At 38.5% G+C, this 18,604-nt stretch overlaps 1 protein-coding gene across 1 annotated transcript in view; it reads right to left on the bottom strand.

The window, feature by feature from the left end:
* LOC131992507 (CUB and sushi domain-containing protein 1-like) overlaps positions 1–18,604 on the bottom strand; it is a 442,029-nt gene that overhangs the window by 204,717 nt on the left and 218,708 nt on the right. Inside the window, exons 4-6 of the mRNA XM_059358115.1 lie at positions 14,986–15,180; positions 13,577–13,784; positions 499–611 (exon numbers count right to left, since the gene is read on the bottom strand). Coding sequence (XP_059214098.1) covers positions 499–611; positions 13,577–13,784; positions 14,986–15,180 — 516 coding nt within the window. The remainder of the gene's footprint in view (positions 1–498; positions 612–13,576; positions 13,785–14,985; positions 15,181–18,604) is intronic.

Below are 18,604 nucleotides of genomic sequence, written 5' to 3'. Positions count from 1 at the left end.
TATGTGTGGAATAATTTGTAAGGTAAGCACAGTACATACTTATATACAGTCAAAGCTGTCAAATGTGTCCTGTTTGCATTAGAGAAACATGTTACCTCTCAGTGAGTAATCAAGTGATCTTTATCAGTTAGTTTGGTTAAATCAACATGTATGTGGTGTGATATCATCATGACACCTGTGAGCCATGGGTGTAAAAATCTGAAGTTAAATTGTTAACTAAATAAATAGCAGACCGTGAATACAGTTCACTCTATATTTATATGATGATTTTGGTTATTATCAAGAAAACCATGGAAAATGGCTAGATACCAGCTCTTAAAGTAAACTCTTATGAGCTATTTTTGTTGTTATCAATATATTTGTCCAAACAAATGTAACTTTAGTTGTACCAGCCATTAAAACAAACAAGACACTGAAGACATTTTTTTTCCATGACTGTATGTGCATGAAGGGAGACAGAGCACAGATAAGTAATAAGACTGACAGAGTGTTAAATACCTTGGTACTGAGCACTGAATCCTTTTCTTCGATGGTTGCTGTCTGAGGTGAAATGTATCCGAAGCCAGTTCTTATTTGATATCACCGGTGAAGGCAGTGTTGTACCAGTCAGCCTGTAGGTAAGCAAATAAGAAATTATTTATAAAAAAAAATACAACAAAAACCAGAGAAAAGTAGCAGAAGAATATAGGGAGAGACAAAACAAAACAATAAAATCCTACAAGTGATGTTCACAATTTATAACTATCTGGAATGTGTCCGACTTTTGTAATTACAGTTTTCTTGCACTAATGTTTGGCTCACGATTTCAAAATGACGGCAGACAGCTAAGGCACATGGGAAAAACAATACATGATGTAACAAAACTCAGTCGTGTTGTTATTGCAGATCCACAGTATTGACCTTTGCACAGAAACACAGAGGCCCTCTCCAGTGAATAAACTGTATGTTGCATTATGTTATTGTTTTGTGCCTTTTCCCCTGTATGTTACACATTATCAGTGACACCAACAGAGAGATTATGTCCTCTTCCAGAAAATAATATTGTTTGTGAGCTTACATGTTACAATTTGAGACAGAAAATTTGCTACCATGAAATAACATATTTCAACATTATAATACATTGCAGCACCTCAAACCAACCACTGTTTGAAATTACTCATCACAAACAATCATAATAATCATTCATTGCAGAACAAAGGAGTGTGATCTAAATTACTTTATCGGTGGTCCTGTAAATAATAATAAAAAAATCCCTTTGTGAAGCAGAACTTTCAAGTTCAAGTATGATTTTGATGTCACTTTGCATTGTCCTCCGAAGTGCAAAGGCTGGCTGTAATTTAAGGGGATTTTAGCTGAAAGGCAATTTGTTCCACTGGCTTGGGAAAATGTGGACGAGGGAATTGAATAAGTGATATCATCCTTTCACGTAATGATCAGCACTGACCAGAATCAGAGCACTGCACATGTGCCGGGTACAGTATAACTTTCACGTCTCACGAATATCCAGCACATCTCTGCTCGAAAAAGTATATGTATGAAAATGCACCAATGCGTATAGGGGTAAATGTATAATCTTTTACTGTATATTTATTTAGTGTGCAGTATTCAACCTGCTTGTTAGATCAACCGGTTTATATCCAACCAAATCTGTTTTTTCCCACTATTTTTGTTTGTTTGTTGAATTAGATCTTTTTTTCACTTTGCCAGGAATTGTAAACTTGGAAGCTGCATATGTGAAAATGGTGTTGAAAAATATAAGTGTAATAAAAAAAATGCCCTAGGCCTCTTCAATGATTGAGAGGAGAGGAGAGGAGAGGAGAGGAGAGGAGAGGAGAGGAGAGGAGAGGAGAGGAGAGGAGAGATGATGTAGTGATGTAGTAGAAAGTCGGCATGAAGTTCATATCTTCAAAAACACGCTCTAAAGCATCACCACTGAGAGGATGAGTTGGGTGCCGATGGTAAGTCTTACATCAGTTTTAGCTGCTCTCGCTTTTTCTTACCAACGGCAACCAAGACGGCGGTAAAGAAAAAATTTCAAATGTGGGGAAAATGGTGCGCTGAAACAAAAAACGAAATGATGTAAGACAGTGCCTGGAAGCCAATGTTCTCCCATCCTCCCTAGAGCAACGAGAGCCACTGTAACTGCCCTTTAATACCGCCGCAGGTATACTGAGTAGATAGAGAGACGGAGAAGGAAGGAGAAACAGATATAAGGAATAGGGGGAAAACAAAATATGACAATTGGTTTAAAAAATAAATAAAAAAAAAAAATATTAAGGGTGATTGTCCTAGGACATTATTGAGTGCTTATTATTGGAGACATAAAGTTCTGTTTCTGAATAAAGTTGGCAGGGTTATCAAATAAAATGAAAAAAAAAAACAATGAATATGAAGAACAACGAGACAAAAGCAATGCCAATGTGTCCTGTTTGCTATACACATCATATAGACTGAAACATGTTACCTCTCAGTGAGTAATCGAGTGGTCCTTATCCATTAGTTCGGTTAAATCAACGTGTATGTGGTGTGATATCATCATGACACCTGTGAGCCATGGGTGTAAAAATCTGAAATTAAATTGTCAACTAAATAAATAGCAGACTGTGAATACAGTGCACTCTATATTTAACACAAAACAATGCTCTGCAGTAGACCCTAACTTGTGACCTCCATGTGTTGGTGCATGAGCAAAATTGATGTGCATCCCTCGGGACGCCAATTAAGTATTATATTATTAAGATTTTTATTCTAGTATGAAATTCTTTTCTTTTCAGGTTCAGTGCACTTTTACCCTGTTTTTGTCTCATGCACTATAGTTGTTAAATTAATCTGGAGAAAGGAAATGTTCTTAGACAATAAATAAGGCTCACATCATGAAACAGCTTACTGTTATATAACAATAGAATTCTGAACTTTCCTGTTATGCCTCAGCAAAGTTTTGCTGGAAGTCAGTCTAGATTTGAATCAAAGTTAGGAGGAAAACTGTCTGTCTGTCTATCTATCTATCTATCTATCTATCTATCTATCTATCTATCTATCTATCTATCTATCTATCTATCTATCTATCTATCTATCTATCTGGGGAAATAAATAATACTAATAATAATGATGATAATATCCCTATACTTGTATGGATCTAAACTTTGAATAATTATTATGTATTTGTTCCAAGAGCTATGTGACACTTTTTATTTGATATATGTGGTGCTGTTTCACTATTGATGGTACGGTCTTACCAACACATTTCTGTCCTGAAGAGAAACACTTGTTCCTGTTCAGTATTACACTGGGAAATCACTGCTGGTATTGTACTGTTACAGCCTAAGGTTCTCTGCATTTGAAAAATGGTGGTTATGTAATGGAAAATACTATTCATATGTGACAGTGGTGATCTTATATTGTTGTAAATGAACTCATTTTATACAAGTCAATTATTTTGTATAGCAACTGAGATCAATCACATGAAAACACGTATATCATCAGGATATTTTTGCCTCAGTGTCACCCAATTTTAAAGACTATGTACTTTGTTATTCTATCAAGGCTCACAATCGTTTTTTCTTTTTTCATTTAAACCTTTTTAGAACTTGATTAGAAATAGATTTTGTTTTCCCAACAATGTCTTGCTGAAACTCTCCTGGGAGACAGAGTGGCTTAACAAAACTCATCTGGGAGCTACTCACCTTCTAAACAAATAAACAAATTGAAGTTGTTGAAAAAACTGCTGCTCATATTGATTGAATTGCATTTAAAATAGACATATTCCTGCACTCAGTATTTCATCAAGGTGGAAGGCTCCTGTGGAGCTGTTTCTTTAACATGCAGACCTATATGTAATGGTCATTGACACTTTTTCTGGTGAATCTTTACCATACGGTTGTGCACATGTGCACTGTTCTTTTTCCTTTGCTTTTTTACAGAAAAAGATCTCCTTGTGTCTTTGTAATTTGAGATGTCATGGCAAACCAGTTGCTTTTTTAGGTTGAAGTGATTGGCTGAAAGGTTTCGGAGGATAAGTCTGCCCTATCATGTGGCCTAGTGAGTGCTCAAATGACAGTGGCTATGCTCCATTCAAAATGTCAAGTTGCCAGACACTAGTGGCCGGCAATGGTGGTGCTCCTCATTTGTGCCATCTGTGTTCAAACCTTTCTGCCTTTCAAAAAGATTAAGAAAGATAAGTCGTTCCCAAAGGAGGTCTGTATGCATGGTGCTTTTGGAAGATTTGTTCTTTTTTGGCCTCTGTACTTAAAAACATGTGTTTTTATTTGCACATTTTGGCAATTTGGTGTCTTCTTTCCGCTCTCTAGTGGTAAGAAATCAATTATGGTAGCTTAAACAAATGTACCGAGAGCTCACTGAAAAACAGGCCCTGTCAAAATAGTGTTTTGGGGTGAGGACTTAGGTTAGGGTCGAGGAAAGAATACAAATCTGTTTGACAAAATCATTGTGTGTTTAAAAGGACAAAAGATCGGGAAATATGAAAAGTAGAAGACAGCAACAGTTACAAAGTGAGGGATATGCTGCATCTCTTCCATTATTCATGGGGACGGGAGAGCTATCTGACATTGGAATGAGGGAGAGACAAGAGGTCAGAGAGGAGGAGCAGGAGGGAGGGATGAGACATGAGACTGAATTGAAAGGAAGTGAGAGAAAGAAGAAGGACCAAATGAGAAGAGACATGTGGAAAGTGATAAAAGTTTGAAAGAAGACAGGTTAAGTTAGTGAAAATAATACACATGGGGGGGAAAAGAGAGAAAAGAAGAGACATATAAGAAAAGACAAGTTGGACAGGAACCGGTAAAGCAGGTTATAGGACGACAAGCAGAAATGTGAGAGAAGGAGGACTCACAAGGTGAAAGAAAGCAGAGAAGAAAGAGGACAGAGAAAAAACCTGCGAGAAAACAGGGGCTGATAGATGAAGAAAACGGCAGAGGAGGAGAGAGCAGGAAATTCACTGAAATGAACAGAAGGATAGAGGTTACACAAGCCGCAAGGAGAGGTCGGAAGGTATAAAAGGGGAGACGAGGAGGAAAGTCTAAATGAGGTTAGACATTACAAATACCAGGTTGCAAAGGATAGAGATAAATGAGAAAGCAAAGTGAAGCTGGAAGGTGAGGAGTGATGGGAGAGAGGAGGGGATGCAGAATGGAGAAGAAGAAAGAGGAGTTTCACATAAAGAAAGAACTCATATGAGGATAAAACAAAGAGGAAGGTGTACAAGGTATGAGTGGAGAGGTTTGACAGAGCTAAGAGGAGTAGACAATAGGAGAGGCCAAGTCACAAAACAGAGAGGGGAGGGCAACAAAGAAACCAAGACCAGGAGGGAGGTATTTCTGTGCACCTCTCTATTATTAGACCACAAGCTCTTTAGTGATACATGAACATCACAAAGAAGCAGATATAACTCTCTACTGTCCGGGCACTGTTGTTTTGTCCCTTGTCCTCCCTGTTGGCTCCTTGTACAGCTGGAAATACATTATTTTAAGTGTATTCCACTGCTGCACTTATTTGCAGGTCCCTGTGAATGTGAGCATGTGCAAAATGACAAAAAGGTGCAGTAAAAATAAATGATTGGATACAAGTCAGAAAAGTTAGAAAGCGCATTATCCACAACAGATAGCTGTTTATTCCAAGTGCTTAGTGCAAAACCCTAGTACAGCGGTACTTTTAATCTCATAACACACCCACGCACCGACATGGAAGCACACACACACACACACACACACACACACACACACACACACAATAGCAGAGCCAGTAAACATAATTTAAAATGTAAATGTAATAACAGGACAAGAGAGGTGTTTCAAAGTGGAGAAAAGAGACAGGGAGAGGGCTGGTGGTAACAAAAAGGGGAGCAGGGAGCGAGGCAAAGAGGAGGAGGAAAAGCGGAAGCGGTTCAGAAAAAAGGGACTTAAAGGGAGGAGTGACACAAGCTGTAATAGAGGGACATGAGGGGAGAGCAAATAGAAAGAAAGAGAAACGGAGGATGGGCGAGATTCATCCATAGACGCTGCTGGCTTGTTGTGATGCCATTTGAATTGGCGGACAAGGCCAACCATTCCCAAATTTCAGTCAGGGGGCTCAGATGATCAGGGAATTACACGGCTGTTCCTTCCAGGGAAAACCTTCCAAGGTCAGGGTGCTAGAAAATAAATCCTGGCTGATTGACAAACCTCACATCTGTGAGCAATGCGATGTAGACTCATCTTGGTAAAAAAAAGAAAAATGGATTGGCATGTTAAACACTTCAAGTTTTTTTCTTTTAGCAGTGATGGGTATTTGCTTATCTTGTCTACATGTGTTTTGGGGTTTTGAGAAATGCTTACAACTCTGTTCTGCAGAGTTTTGTGTGGGAGTTGCTGCAGAATTATGAGGTGTCAGAGCCATCAGGTTTGTTCAAGCGAGGCAGTGGACTGATAAAAGTGTGCCCTGCTTTTTCTTCTGTTTGTAATAAACATGGAGAGGAAGGCAGGAGTGGCATTAGCTTGGTATTTCTGCTATTTGCAGATGATGCTGTCCTTCATCGTGCTCTGATTCCTCTGGAGACAAAAACAAAATGTGATCTCTTGATGAGAGCCAACAGCTTCATGACTGAGACCATAGTTGTTTGCTTGTAACATTAAGATTAACAACAGTCTCATGGGGAAGAGTCCAGGAGTGGTTTTTAAACCACAGATATAAAGGGGAAAGCTGGTTAAATGGCTGATATGACATGTTAGCAATTCATGTCATGACATCGGGCTTTCACCTGCAGGTTCGTGTTCCATGTGAAAACAAAAGTAAACAATGTGTTTTAAACATTACTGAACTCCGTGCCTCACATTTGATCATCGCATTTTTTCAAACTGTGTCAGTTTGTTGTCCTTTTCACTACTTCACTTCTGGAATTTATGTACATTTATTTACATTTATTTACCATTTAAATCTTTTATGACGCCTTACCAGGTGTTTTTTTGCCGTAAACCTAGATCAGTGGTTATGTAGCCTAAATTCAATGAAACGTCAGCCTTTTTTTTACAATCACAAACTATATGTGCATGCATAATGACGTGCTTGCGCTATTTTTACAACTATATTCTATTCCTATTCTGTCCTTTAGGTTGGAGATTTTGTTGTTTGTCAGGCATATACTGTCTCCATGCAAAACAGGTATGGTCCCTGCATAACTGGTGGAGGCTGCGCAGCCATCAGCCAGTTTAAGAGCCCAGTTCTGCCAAAAACAACAATTTGTAAAACAGATTAATCGGTCAACTTCTAATAAAGACTCATAGCCAGATGTGTGCGTAAGTGACAATAAAGTAGATAAAAATTAAATGGTAGTTTCAAATATTTGAAATGGGGATGGCTGGTGTCACACTTCATGATTGAACAGCGAACAGCAGGACCTTGATGTTGATTAAAAGAAGCCAGTTGAGGCAGTCCTGGCAAATGATAACGCTTTGCCAGCCTACTCAGAGGGGACTCTGAAGGAGAGTCAGGACAGGCTAGAGGGGCTACATCTCCCACCTGGACTTGACTGTCACTCGGGATCCCTCAGAAGAAGGTGGAAGAGGTTCCCACAAAAGTGACATCTGGGCTGAGTCTTACTCTGTGGCCACTAAATGAGCTAAATTTTGCCCTGGTTAAATGACTAGAAAATGACCTGGATAAGCAAACAGAAAATAGGTAACGCTAATGCTGTTTCTATTGCAGCCAATAAAGTAATTAAAATGAAACTGTGTGTCTGTGTGTGTGTGTGTGTGTGTGTGTGAGAGAGAGAGAGAGATAGAGAGGGAGAGAGTGATAGAGTGGGAGAGAGAGAAGAAAGCAGAGAAAACACAAAGAAACAAGAGGGAAGAGAGTAAAATATAACAACCCGATAAAATACAGTGCAAATGGAAAAAGTCCCACTTTTAAAATAACCTTTTCAGGGAATTGTACATTAACTTACGGACTCTATGACAACATGTTGGAAGTGATATGTGAGGATTTTCTCAGAGAGCTAAATAATAACATCAGCATGTTGATGAACACCACCTTAGTTTAGCAATTTAGCATACTAACAATTGCTTATTAGCACAAAATAGAAAAATACAGCTAAAGCTGGTGGGTTTTTTGCCGGCTTTGCAGATACTTGCTCACTTTGGACTAATTAAAAATGTCATCTAATCTAAGTGTTGGTTGGAAATTTATGTGTTCGTAAAAGTTATCACAATTCTTCCTGAATGTGTAAATTGTCATGGCAATGCATCCAAATTTGACAAGATATATTTTTTAAAAATCACCAATGTCAACCAGCTGCTGTCACTAAAAGAAAAAAGTAAATCAGATTCAATATCTGGGGGGACTGGGATAAACATGCAAGTGAGTTAATGTGTGACTAAAAGGGTGACTAACTCTATGACCAAATAAATGAGTACTGACACACCTAAACAGGTAAACGACTTCCTGCAGGTGTCATGGATTATGGTAGGAGACCTGATTTGTAGGTAATAGTTTCATTGCTTTATGTGTAGTGACCCTGTTACTCCATTTAAGAAATAATTGGCAATTAAGGCCTCTCATTTAGTTAGAAGTCTGCATAAGATAGGATGGGAAGGGATTCATTTAATGTGAAAATTATAAGATTCCATCAGGCTCTTTAAATCAGTATAACAAACCACTGCTTATTAAAAAATCCTTGACTATCACGGTGATGATATATTACAGCAAATTCTTGAGTTTTCAGCACCGGCAACTGGGTTAAAATCAATGTGAATAATGTAGTGCGCAATAAGGAACAAAATATGATTAATCGCTGTTGGTCGTGCTCCTTGGATATAATGGCCCTTAGCAGTGTAAGAATTTATTCAGTCGAAGAAAATGACAGAACCAACACAGTTAGGCTTTAAGCATTGCAGTTTGTCTTGTGCTTTGAAAGACTGAGATAAAATAGAAGAAGAGGAAAGACAGTGTGGAGGGAATGAGAGAAGAAGAAGAGATGGCCAAAGGGAGCGTTGGGAGCGCAGAGAAAAAAGAAAGGATGGAGAAAAAGGTGGACGCTTAGAGGTTATGGGGCAGAGAGGCGTAGGGGGTGGGTGGGGGCGAATAGCCCCACATTCTAACCAAAATTCTGTTACGCACAAACCTTTATATTGAACTGTAATTATAGTGGACTCGCTAAAAAGTCCTTTAGACTTTGAAACCACACAGCTTGTTTGTTCCCACCCTCTTAAAAAAACACAAAATTGTGTTTCCTAAATTTGCTGGTAGCAGTAGTTCAATACATCCTCATAGCTAAACATTATCGTTTTAAGTCAAATGACTGTTTGATCCAACCACCACACATCTTGCACACCATAAGTGGACTTTGTTGTTCATTATACTATGTATCTTCACTTCGCTTTGGCTTTTTCACTCAGTGACCTCACTTCCGGGGCTGCCTAACAATAAACATACATATTGGTTGTGATAGGCTGCTGTAAAATTGACATGGGGTCTTTTTTTTAAGGGTGGACAGTCACTGAATATGTGAAATACACAATAAACTCTCCTACACACAAGACAGCCACCACTGCTGCCTGAAGAAACAGACAGTTTTATCTCAGTTAATCAGCTTTTTGAAAAAGTCTTCTTTCTGAATCTAGTTTACTGGTCAGATTACTTGTTTCCCAGAAGGATCAGGATTGTCGTATTGATTCATGGAAAACATGTGCAAATACATGCACTGAGAGGGACTGTTAACCTCCTTAACTGCATACACAAGCAGCTGTTTGACCTTTCGGCATTTCACTTGCAAACGAGCAAAAAATAAAGAAATCCAAAGTACAAGCCATACAGTGTGATAAAGCCACAGAAGGCACCAGAAACATAAATGCCTGGAGGTCTTCTGTCTTCTTGACCCCATCTGCCACTCATTGTGTGCCCTTATTCTCTACCCCATCCTCACTGCAGTCACATTTACATTACACATAATATCGTGGTGACATAAAGTTCACATTAGCCACAAACTACACGTTGCCCTCAGTCCGACCTCACTCAGAAGCGGGTAAGTTGTAGCCTGAAAACTTGGTCAAACATTATCGAGGACAAGGGTGATCGGATGAAAATTGGTAAAATTCATTAAAGGGAAGTCAGGAAGACGCTGTCATTAAACTGTGGGGGATTACAAATACATTTTTAGATATTTTTTTAAAACACAAATTCCTCCCATTGTGGCACTCATTTCATTCACTCAACAGGACATGCTTACTAACAGTAGCCTACAACAACTAATAAGTCTAATAAGTCATTTACACTATATTTTACAATAATTGAATAACATTTCTCTTATTTTAATTTGAAGTCTTCTTTATTCTGGTGCCAACAGCAGAACAATGTGTGAAACCTATTTTATGTAAATATTTTTTTTATTAAACAGGGTATGTGGTCACTTTAACTATGATCTTTCAAATTGGATTAAGCTTTTAAGAAATGTTATGTCAGTTTAGTGGTCCAAAATCAGGATAAACATTTTTTTTGGAAGTGTCTGCAGCAATAAAATGCCTCTTTAAGGAAATAATACAAGTTTACAAGTGAATACAAGTGAAATGACATAACATGATATGGCCATAATTTCATCCTGACAAACTTGGATCAAATCATTACTTTGTCCAGTTGGATAAAAAGGTGAAATCATTCAGGCACAATAACCTGTGTGTGTGTGTGTGTGTGTGTGTGTGTGTGTGTGTGTGTGACAGCTAGTCAACCTGACATTCAACCTGCCAGCTAGCAGACAGGAACATACAACAGGAAATTGCTTTTGGGACAGCCAATCAGAAAAAGCTCATGGTAAACAGGAAGAACCCGTCACAGTGGTCCTGTCAGGTGTCAGTCATTTTCACAATGACCTGCCCACATGCCTCAGTGAAAATGTCAATCATCTCTTAATCCCACCTCTGGAGAAAAGTACTTAGTATTGTATTAGATTGGTCATGGCAGAAGCCCATTTAGGTTTATTTGTATTTAATTATATTGTTTGAGGCCTGGTGTCAGTGAACCTTCATTAAAATACAAGTTGTGTGGGCTTGGATGCAAACCACATATTTGCAACATCTGTTTAATTGCACCTTGTGACCTCCCTCCCCCACTGTTTTACCCCTGCATCAGCAGTGTAACCTATTCAAGGAAAAATAAAGAAAAAACAAACAAGTTCTCAAACTTAACTCCTGTCATTATTGTGCAGCAGTGGTAATTAAAATTAGTTCACTTTGTTTGTACAGTTTAGAGATGTAACTTATTATTCTCATCACCTATTGAATTTGAAGGAGTTCATGTAAACTCATATTAACTTAAGTACTATATTCCTTAAAACTATCTAACTATATTTGGTCTGTCTGTCAATTAACTTAACACTTGCATTGCTGAGGAACCAAGGAAGCGCAGTGCAAAGTGAGCGCTCTCGACATCTACAGGAAATATTTATAAGTGGTGCATTACAGACTGTGTATTGTTTGAAGGTGGACTCTTATTAACTGTTACACCACCAAACTGCATGCTGGGTATAGCTTGCTACTGAATATTCAAGAACAGATAAAAAAAGAGAGACCGGAGATGCTACATTGTAAGAAACATTAAAACATCAGTGATAGAAGAACGCTTTTCTTCATGGAAATAGCCTGGCCCCACATTCTTAGCTGTTAGCTAGTCTAGAGGATGCAACTCTGTCATGGCCGGTGGATTGCTCGGGACTGAAATATGCCTAGTGCCAAGAGTGAAGTTGCAGCAGCAACAGCTGAGGCCTAGACATTTTAAACAGGCACTGCTTTAGTTTTAATGAATCGTCCATTAAAACCAGAATGGCACGTCAAAAAGCTTTACTTCTTACAGTCACCCGTCTCCGTGTGATAAAATGCTAGTTGTACCCCCCCCCCCCCCCCCCCCCCCCCCCCCCGCATTGCAGAGGGTGGGTTGACAGTGGTCCTTGAATGTAAAACTGTCAGACACAAGCTATGTGTGTGTGTGTATATGTGTGCACTTGGGTGTGTAATATGTCAGAGCCAGTCAGAGGGCCACTTAAGACCTGACACTGACAAACACACACACACACACACACGGTATCATGAGAATGGCATTGGTTGATGTGTACCGCTCTGCTGGTGACAGGACTAAACGTGCAATTATTCTCCATTCCTTTTGTTTCCATCTGGTGCTATCCTCTCTGCCTCCTTTACTCCACTTATTTATCTGTCGAAATATCCATTTTGTTCTTCGGCAAGTTGAGCCACAATCATGAACCATTTTCTACACATGGAAAACAATGTCATCTATCAGTCGAAGTCAGGAGAACTTAAACAATGGGAGACAGTTTCTGCAGGACATGCTGATCTATAAATGCATTTTTAGGAGTGAGAGGAGATCAATAAAGATTAAAATCCCAATTGTATTGCCACTTGAATTGAAACTGCCATGTCACCTTGCACAGTTTTGCAGATCATGCTGGACAAAACAAGCAGAGAATAAATGCATTATATTTTTTTTAAGAATTACAGAGACATGTTGCAAAAGTCTCCATTTTAGAGACAAATATATTAAATTATGTTATGTGGCAGCAGCTAGCAGACATCCATACACTGATTTAATTTATGCTTTTAATGAAAACAATGAATTAGTTTCTGTTTAACAAAAATAAATGCCTCCTCCTTTAAAAGCAGATGGAAAATGGTGGTATTACACAGGCTAACAGATTGTTTGTGGAATTACAGCATTTTTTTTTAGATATATGTCTGTTCCTCTTCAACCATATACATGACACATTGAAACCCAGGAGCCGTCCAAATAATCACAGTCCACTACTTTCGATTTCTGAGCAGCCCTGGCTCACAGGCGTCTATGTTGTTATTACTGAGGGGGGCCAAACTACTTTCCCCTCCCTATATTTCTCCAGCAGCTCCAGCAACTTGAGCCAGCAACAGCCCTGCATGCCTAACCGTTAGGCTGTCACCACCCCTGCAAAAACACATCTAAGTCTTCAATGGAGATGTGTGATATTCTGAACAAACCAACGCGAATTCCAACAGCGCTCTAAATTTAAAAACCAGAGTGTGTTCTGGTACTACAGAGTGCCAATTTTCTAACGCAACCACAGAAAATGGAGTGAAAACAACAATTTATCACCTCCCCTGTGGGATTTGAATAAATCAGGAAAATCAACAGGACTCCTGTGCAGCTAATCAATCAGTAGTTGTATCTATCCTCCCCAACAACATCATTAGTCCTATTTTAATATCAAATGCCCCCCCCTGAAAGTATACAAGTTAGAGAAAATTGCGGTGAAAACAACAACTGTTTCTTAAATGTGAACAAGTCAGGGAACAGAACAATAAAGCCTCCAGGTTACCAATTCTTGGATAGTGGTGTCCCCACCTGATTCACAGTTTGGTATCTTCTAGATCAAAAACACAAAAGCTATGTCCATGCAACTCGCCTCTCAGATGTCAGTGGTAAATGTGTGTGTTTTCACTAGGGTCCTACTCAGTGCGTGGTGTATCACTCCGGCTGATTTTCATTTTGTGTGCCCTCCAACATGACTATTTATCTTCTCAAAACTGTAGCCTGTGTATGAAATGTATCTCACCATATGCTTGGTGCTTCTGTCCCGCTGATTTCCAGAAAGTCGTATTTGTCCTCTAATAAGAAGTCGCTGAAGACGAGAGCTATAGTGTCCCCGGGTTCAGAGAGGATTGACCACGTACAGTCCAGGTTGTTGTCATATTCTGCAGGGTATCCAGGGCTGGTTATTGAACCTGCCGTGCCTCGTAATGTGCCGCCACATGCTCCTTCCGCTGGAGAGAGACAGAGAGGTAGCAGGACAGTGAATGAGAAGTAATAGCAGCTTTCCACATATATTTCATATTTCATATAATTATGCTGGTCCCTTCTTTCCTGGGTTGTCAAGATGATTTTCTAGTTTGTTTGTTATTATCTTTTATCTATTTAATAGCTTTTCTCTATCTGTATTATTAGCTTTGTTATTTTCTTTTAATCATTTTCCTTTCTTTTATGCATGCGTTTCAAATAATGTTACTTTTTTTTATTTATGAAATCATATTACCGGATTGTCAGACATTTGTAAAACACTTTAAATTGCAAATGACAAATGCAATCATGACTCTGAAAGGTGCTATTCAAATTATTTTAAGTTTTGATAAATTGATAATCACACTTTGTCATTCTAGTGTGTCTTTTCCATTTTCATTAGTAAGTTAAATAGCAAAATTTCATACATAACATTGCATACCCTTATATTATTATATTATTAGTTCAATTAAAATAATGTTAACTCGTATTTAGTTATGTTAATTAGAATTCAGAATAGGGTTTATTTGCAAAATAGGTTTCACCCACAAGGAACACTTGTTTAAAAACCTTATTTAATGTTGAAAACAAAGGAAAATTAACTAGTATGAATAACTACTAGTCACAACAAAGCAGATAATTTGATTAGTGAATTACAGCCTTAACATTTAAAGTGACTTTATAAAAAATGTATCACAAGATACTGAATTACTGTACAGACCCGTTCTAGTGTGTAGACTAATGAACACAGTTTTGGTTGAGGTGTTCAGGGTCCATCTGGTTCATGCAATAGTTTGTTTGGTAATTTGAGTCAGACCTCGCTGTGATTTAAAAGTAATCAATACACCGGCTTCTCATCTTCTGCCGGCCTGTGACCTCATGTTAAGGTCTTTCAATTCTCATGACCCAACCAATTAGAGAGCTTATTTCTTTCTTTTATCTGTTGTTTTATCTTGCCTTTACTGTTGGTGTTGGCACTGGACATTTCTAGAGATGCATTTCACTTCTGAGCTGACGATGCAAGCTAATTGCTTTGGGTCATGAGTGTGAAAGTTGCAATATCAGAGAAGGTATGATGTACTTTTATGATGAAAAGGAAGGAGGCATGAAAGAAAGAAAGAAAGAAAGAAAGAAAGAAAGAAAGAAAGAAAGAAAGAAAGAAAGAAAGAAAGAAAGAAATAATCTTACCTCTACAAAACGGTGATGGGAAGTCCCACTGTGCTCCACTGCCAGGTGATACAATACATGTGAGGATACTGTGTCCTTCCAATACAAAACCTGACTCACAGCTGTATCGGATCTTGTCCCCCATGTTGTACCGTGAGCCATGAATGACTCCATTTGGGATGAGGCCGGGGGTGCCACATGTGTGGCTAGGCAGGACTGAAACACAAACAAGAGGAAAAAAATATATATAATGGATTTAGATACAATCATACCTAAATGATTAATATACATTTTTGAACCAAGAGCCAAACCATTAACAACTCAACAGCAGAAACATTATAGCATTTCTAATGATAAATCAATCAATCAAACTTTATTTGTTTAGCACCTTTCTTACAGGTGTGTGCTTGGCAGATGGCTGACAAGCCGATAATAAGGCAGAATAAGTGTAAACCATGAAAAGCAATTTAACAATTAGTGAGCAATTAGTAGTAAAATAGAGTGTAATCAAAACTAGATTAAATAATTTGCTAAAAAGACAAGACAAGAATAAAAACAATGACAATCAAATACAATAAGAAGCTAAACTAAAAAATGATGATGCACGATCAGTGATCCACTAATGTTTTTGTCTTGTGACGCTGGTACCAAATATCTGAACTAAAAGCGTGTTAATCAAACAATGATATCAGCTTATCCACATGTTTGACTTTAATCATTTTTACTTGCCTGCAGAGGCAAAAAACACACTAAACTCACACTAAATATGCTAAATAAACATCACAATATCAACACTGAGATTCCTATTTTACAGTGGAAACTGACCAAATAATCAGAATCAACAGCACAAAAAAAAAAAAAAAAGATGTGTATGTTTGGTTTGCTAGCAACCTAAAAATATGTGAAAGTGACTGTGTGGTATTTTGATGTCTGGCTAGCATTTTTGTGCTCCAATGTGCATCTGTTGTTGCCAGTTCTTAGATGACACAGCTCTACAGTGGGAGCAGCTACAGGCAGCTCATGGTATAACTAGGCCAAAATCAATCTCTGACTGTAGCCAACACGCCTTAGCTCTAAAGAAGGGGCATCAGCACAGTGGCTGTAGTACAACCTGGACCAACTCCACAGTATCTGACCCTGGTATATACACTGTGTGTTGTGTGTATTTGTATAACTGGAGCATGTTAACTTGCTGGGTGTGTAATGTGTGCGTGTAATGTGTATCCAAATGGGTAATTTTTATGTGCGCGCGTATGTGCAGTCAATCTGTGTGTTTGTGAATGCTGTTCCAATTAAACGCTAGCATGGTAATTAGACAAAGCTTCACCATGAGACCCTGAGAACTAGGACAGAGGAAAAGAGGGAGGGGGGTGGGGGTGGGGGGAAGACAAAGAGGAGAGAGGGAGCAGAGAGAAAAGAAAGGAAGATGAAGAGACAGAGAGGAGCGAGGAGGAAGAAGAGGGGGAACGACAAGCGACAGAAAGAGAGAGGGAGAGGTGGGTAGGAGGAGACAGGAAAGGGTAAAGATGGAGACTCGAGTCAGACAGGAAAAGAGAGAGGTGAACTAATTGCAGAGGGCCCTAAACATGTATAATTTACACTAATTGACTCATTATTTGGATTGTATGAAGTCATGCATCAGAGGCAAGTTACTCACACTCAGATGACCAAGCTGTCTTCTGTGCAAAAATGCTGCCTGCTTTATTTTAACAAGGTGAGACACACAAACAAATACAAAACCCCAAACTAAAAGCACCGACTGAAGGAAGGAAAGATGCAACAAAAAGAAGAGCGAATGAAAGGAATCATGCGTCAGGGCCAAGTCGTTAGTCACACTTATGTGACCGTTCAGTCCTGCGTCTGCCAGCCTGGCATGTTTTAACAAGCCAGCCTGGTACACAAAGGTATTCCCTCATTTAGCCTGATGTCTGAAGTAATCAGGGGGTATTTTGGAAGGATAAAGTGTTCACAAGTATTGTCAGTATCCAGCTAATCTCATACTTAACAACAGCTGCTTTTTTGAGAAAGCATTTGGAGTTTTGGCAATAAAGTTTTGTTCTCTTTTCAGCCATTAAATGTTAAACAGTACAGTCTGGTGTGCTGAGATTAGATGTCTGAACCACAACATGCTCTCTTGGCTCCAAGTACAAAACAGTGGATTACCTGCAGTGCTGTAATGTGGGATGGAGGTGTGATAGATTATATATGAAGTGCAGCTCGCCTTCTTGTAGAGGACTTCATATTCATATACATGTATACTGCTTTATAACTGTATTTAATAATAAAGGCATAGTTCCCCTGACCCTTTCCCTTTTGAGCTACATCAACCTTTAGGCTTGTTTCAGAAATCTACTAGTGCTATAATAAGTGCATTTGACTGAAAATTATAAACATCTGGCCAAAATCAACATCCAAAGAGGAAAGCAGATTCTGCAACATGTTGGGGGCTGTTTAGTATGGACAGCTCCTGGTGCTGAAATGAAGTCTGAAAAGTTACCAAACTAATAACTGATGAAAACTGAGAATGCCCTTTCTTTTTAATTCAAGTATAAATTGAATTATCCTCTTTCATTTAACAAGAAAGGGAGTTGTAATTTACAAAAACAGATATTGATGAAATGCTTTCTAACAGCACCAGTTTTAATGCCAAGAAGAAGAAAAATCTCCATCTAACCCTATTGTCTACAGCATTTAAAGTAATATTCAGTAAGTGGGTTGCTGTAAATTGCTTGTTTTCAGTTGCCATCAATTATCAGTATTATTTTGGGTTACTGCAACTTATTTACAATGTAGATCAAGAGAGTAATACTGGCTGTGCACACAGTGCTTTGATTTGTTTGCCTTGTTTTTAATCATTACTATACAACCTTGTTTAGCTGTAACCTCATGCCTGGGGAAGTTCAAATTAGCCACTTGCAATTGTATTCAGTAGCATAATCACTTTGATTATTTAATATTGGATGACTCCTTTGTTTTTCCCTTTATTTATTCAAACAATTCACAAGTCAAGGTCATTTGGGGTTATTTCATGAAAAAGCCTAGCATTATAATTCTGGACCATCCAGAATACAAAACATGGTCAGATGTGTGCGAGGTAATGACAGGCTGTGTGTTCATAAAGAGCGCTGAGGACAATGCAAGCTGCTCATAACCTTATTAAAGCTGATTTTGTATAGATTAAATGTTCCAAACACAAAGGAATAACATACACAATCATCACACCAGTCTAAATGGGTACATTTTTAGACATAGGTATATAAGATAGTATCTTTTAAAATCCTGACCTTGTCAATTATTCTTGTCTTGCAAATTAAATTACAATAATGTATCCAGATTACGGGAATATACTGGTACATTTTCTTTTACCCAATTTTGGGATGTCCTTTTCCCCTGAACTGCACTCCTATAACTCCCACTGTTGTCATTGTGGTTGTGTACACAACCCTGTGTTGTTGTCTGATGGAGCTCCTCTGTTGCGGTTGTCCCTTCACAGCCTTAGGGCAGGTCAGTGTGTGTTTGTGTTGCTATGCCAACTCAAGGCCAGGGCAACATTTTCATAGCGACACAGAAGTGAGTAAAGGCAGAAAGGTTGGAGATTGAGGCTTAGAACTGATATAACTTTCAAAGTGGGATAAAGGGA

This window comes from Centropristis striata, chromosome 2 (genome assembly GCF_030273125.1).
Source record: "Centropristis striata isolate RG_2023a ecotype Rhode Island chromosome 2, C.striata_1.0, whole genome shotgun sequence".
NCBI classification, from domain to species: Eukaryota; Metazoa; Chordata; class Actinopteri; order Perciformes; family Serranidae; genus Centropristis; species Centropristis striata.
Note: the sequence above shows the minus strand (reverse complement) of the source record. Positions and strands in the feature narration are given on the sequence as shown.